The 2,703-nt window shown below is 46.2% G+C and overlaps 1 protein-coding gene across 1 annotated transcript in view; it reads left to right on the top strand.

Moving 5' to 3' along the window:
* Positions 1-2,703, top strand: part of DMRTC2 (DMRT like family C2) — a 5,933-nt gene that overhangs the window by 815 nt on the left and 2,415 nt on the right. Inside the window, 3 exon segments of the mRNA XM_006779535.1 lie at positions 235-311; positions 554-725; positions 870-996. Coding sequence (XP_006779598.1) covers positions 235-311; positions 554-725; positions 870-996 — 376 coding nt within the window.

The raw sequence follows: 2,703 nt of genomic DNA, 5'->3' as shown, positions 1-2,703 counted from the left end.
AAAGGAGTCCCAGGCTCCACTGAAGTGTTGTGTGACCTCGGACAAGGTGTTTCTCTTCTCTGGGCCTTAGCCGCCCGCCTTTACAATGTGATCACGTGTTGGGAGGCTGCGTTGAGATCCGTGGGTAGAAAGGGGCCCATGCAAAGAGGAGAACTCGGTTTTCCTCAGTTTTCAGCTGGAGTGGGATGGGGTCGGGAGAAAGGATTCACCAAAGCTCTCCCTGGTCCCCCACAGCCGGAAAGGAGAACATAGCGCCCCAGCCTCAGACCCTCCATGGGGCAGTCCCACTGGCACTGACCACCCCTGGGAAGGTAAGGAGAGCCGGGCCCTGCCCAGACCCCTTTCTCTCTGTCCTTGTCACCTGGGTTCTAGGTCAACCCTGACTTGCTATATCATCCTGGGAAAATCTCTTCTCTCCATGGGCAAAATGAGGGGGTGGGATTTCACAGCCCTCCAAGATCTAAAGTTTTGGAGTCCTAACCTCATCCTAGAATATGCCCATTTCTTTCCCAGCCTTGCACCTGACTCCCTGTGTATTCTTCCCTTGCAGGAGAATTCCCAGGGGCCTCTGCTGCTTAGCCGTCCCCCAGAACCCTTGCCTTTGCCCTGGACTCCAAGTGCTTGGACCCCTGGACATTGGCTGCCTCCAGGCCTTTCCACGCCACCCCCAGTAGTGTGCCGCTTACTATGCCAAAAGCCTGTTGTCCCTCTGCATCCCTTCCCTGGTAAGATGAATTTAATACATGTTTGAATGCCAGTGTGCCACTGTATCAGAAAGAGAAGAGGAAGAGGATACAGACTAGGAAGAGGGAGGACAGACGTCATGACCTCTGACCCCTATACACTCTGCATTCTCTTCCCCTCATTAGGCTTTGACCCTGGCACCTCCCTCCGGCTGCCCACTCATGGGCCCCGCCCAAACTGCCCAGGATCTCACCCAATACTGACTGCTCCTCTTCCTGGAGAACCCCAAGGGCCCTCTGCCCTGCCCCACACGTGAGTAGGGAGAAAAGATGATGTGTTTATTGTGTGCCTGTGAACCTTGGTACAAGTGTTTTTACCTATTTTGAGCCTATTTTTTATCAGCAAATTAGAAACACTATTACTTCTCAGGTTGTCATGAGAATTAGTAATAATAATATCTAATACACCTAGCACAGGCCCTGGCCTTGAACAAATAGTAGCTATTAAATCGACTTAAACAGATAAAATGATGTCAAATTACCTGCTGAAATGGGGGCAAGAGGATGATGATGAGAGCCTCAGAGGCCAGGAGAGAGGCCAAGGGCCTTTAGAGAAAGCTTCCTAAAGGTGGGCCAGGCTGCTCCTCGAGTTCCATGGGGATGAGGGAGACAGAAGGAAAATCAGACTCTGTTAGGGCAGGAACCGTTATTCCATTTTGTCAGTGTTTACAAAATTGACACCGATGATTTCCTATAATCCTCACAGTAGCCCTGGAGAAAGAAGCTGGCATTTTACAGAAAACAAAGCACACTATCACAGGAGAAGGGACTTGTCCAAGGCCACAAAGCCTAATGACCCAGCAGTCACTCAGATTCCCAGATTTGAATACAGTCACAAGCCACTTAACAACAGGGATACATTCTGAGCCATTTCATTGTTGTGTGAACATCATAGAGTGCACTTACACAAACCTGATGGTACACACCTAAGCTATGTGTTATAGACCATTGATCCTAGGCTACAAACCTGTATGTCCTGAATCGTGTAGGCCAAGCATGTGAAACTCGTGACCCGCCAACCTCGAGTTTGACATGCTTGGTGTAGGCAATTGTAACATGATGGTAAATATTTATGTATGTAATCATAGAAAAGGTATGGTAAAAATATGTTATACAGGCTAAAAAAGTGTATAGGACACTTATCATGTAATCTCATTTTGTTTAGTAAGTGTGAAGTGTTTGTAAAATCTGCAGTATTAGATATTATTATTGCTAATTCTCATGGCAACCTGAGAAGTAATAGTGTCTCTAATTTACTGATAAAAACTGTATAGGACACTTACCATGAGTAGAGCTTACAGGACTGGAAGTTGCTCTGGGTGAGTCAGTCAGTGAGTGGTGAGTGAATGTGAAGTTTGTCAGCTCCACTTCAAAAATGCATCCAGGTCCTGGCCAGTGTGGCTCAGAGGTTAGAGTGTCAACGGGAACACTGAAGAGTCAAATGTTCTCTTCCAGTGATGGCGAACCTTTTGAGCTCGGCGTGTCAGCATTTTGAAAAACCCTAACTTAACTCTGGTGCCGTGTCACATAAAGAAATTGTTTGATATTTGCAACCATAGTAAAACAAAGATTTATATTTTTGATATTTATTTTATATATTTAAATGCCATTTAACAAAGAAAAATCAACCAAAAAAATGAGAGTTCGCATCAGTGTTTCTATCTCTGTATCCCTCTCCCTTCCTTTTTCTCTAAAAATGAATAAAAACATATTTTTTACAAGTATAGTATAGTCTGTCCAGCATTTCTCAGTGGTTAGAGTTTGGCCTGGCACTGGAGGGTCACAGGTTTGATTCCCAGTCAAAGGCACATACTGGGTTGCAGATTCATGCCCCGCTCTGGGTGAGTCAGTCAGTGAGTGGTGAGTGAATGTGAAGTTTGTCAGCTCCACTTCAAAAATGCATCCAGGTCCTGGCCAGTGTGGCTCAGAGGTTAGAGTGTCAACGGGAACACTGAAGAGT

Source organism: Myotis davidii, unplaced genomic scaffold, assembly GCF_000327345.1.
Source record: "Myotis davidii unplaced genomic scaffold, ASM32734v1 scaffold1577, whole genome shotgun sequence".
NCBI lineage: Eukaryota > Metazoa > Chordata > Mammalia > Chiroptera > Vespertilionidae > Myotis > Myotis davidii.
The sequence above is the reverse complement of the archived record's forward strand: the minus strand, read 5'-3'. Positions and strand labels throughout refer to the sequence as shown.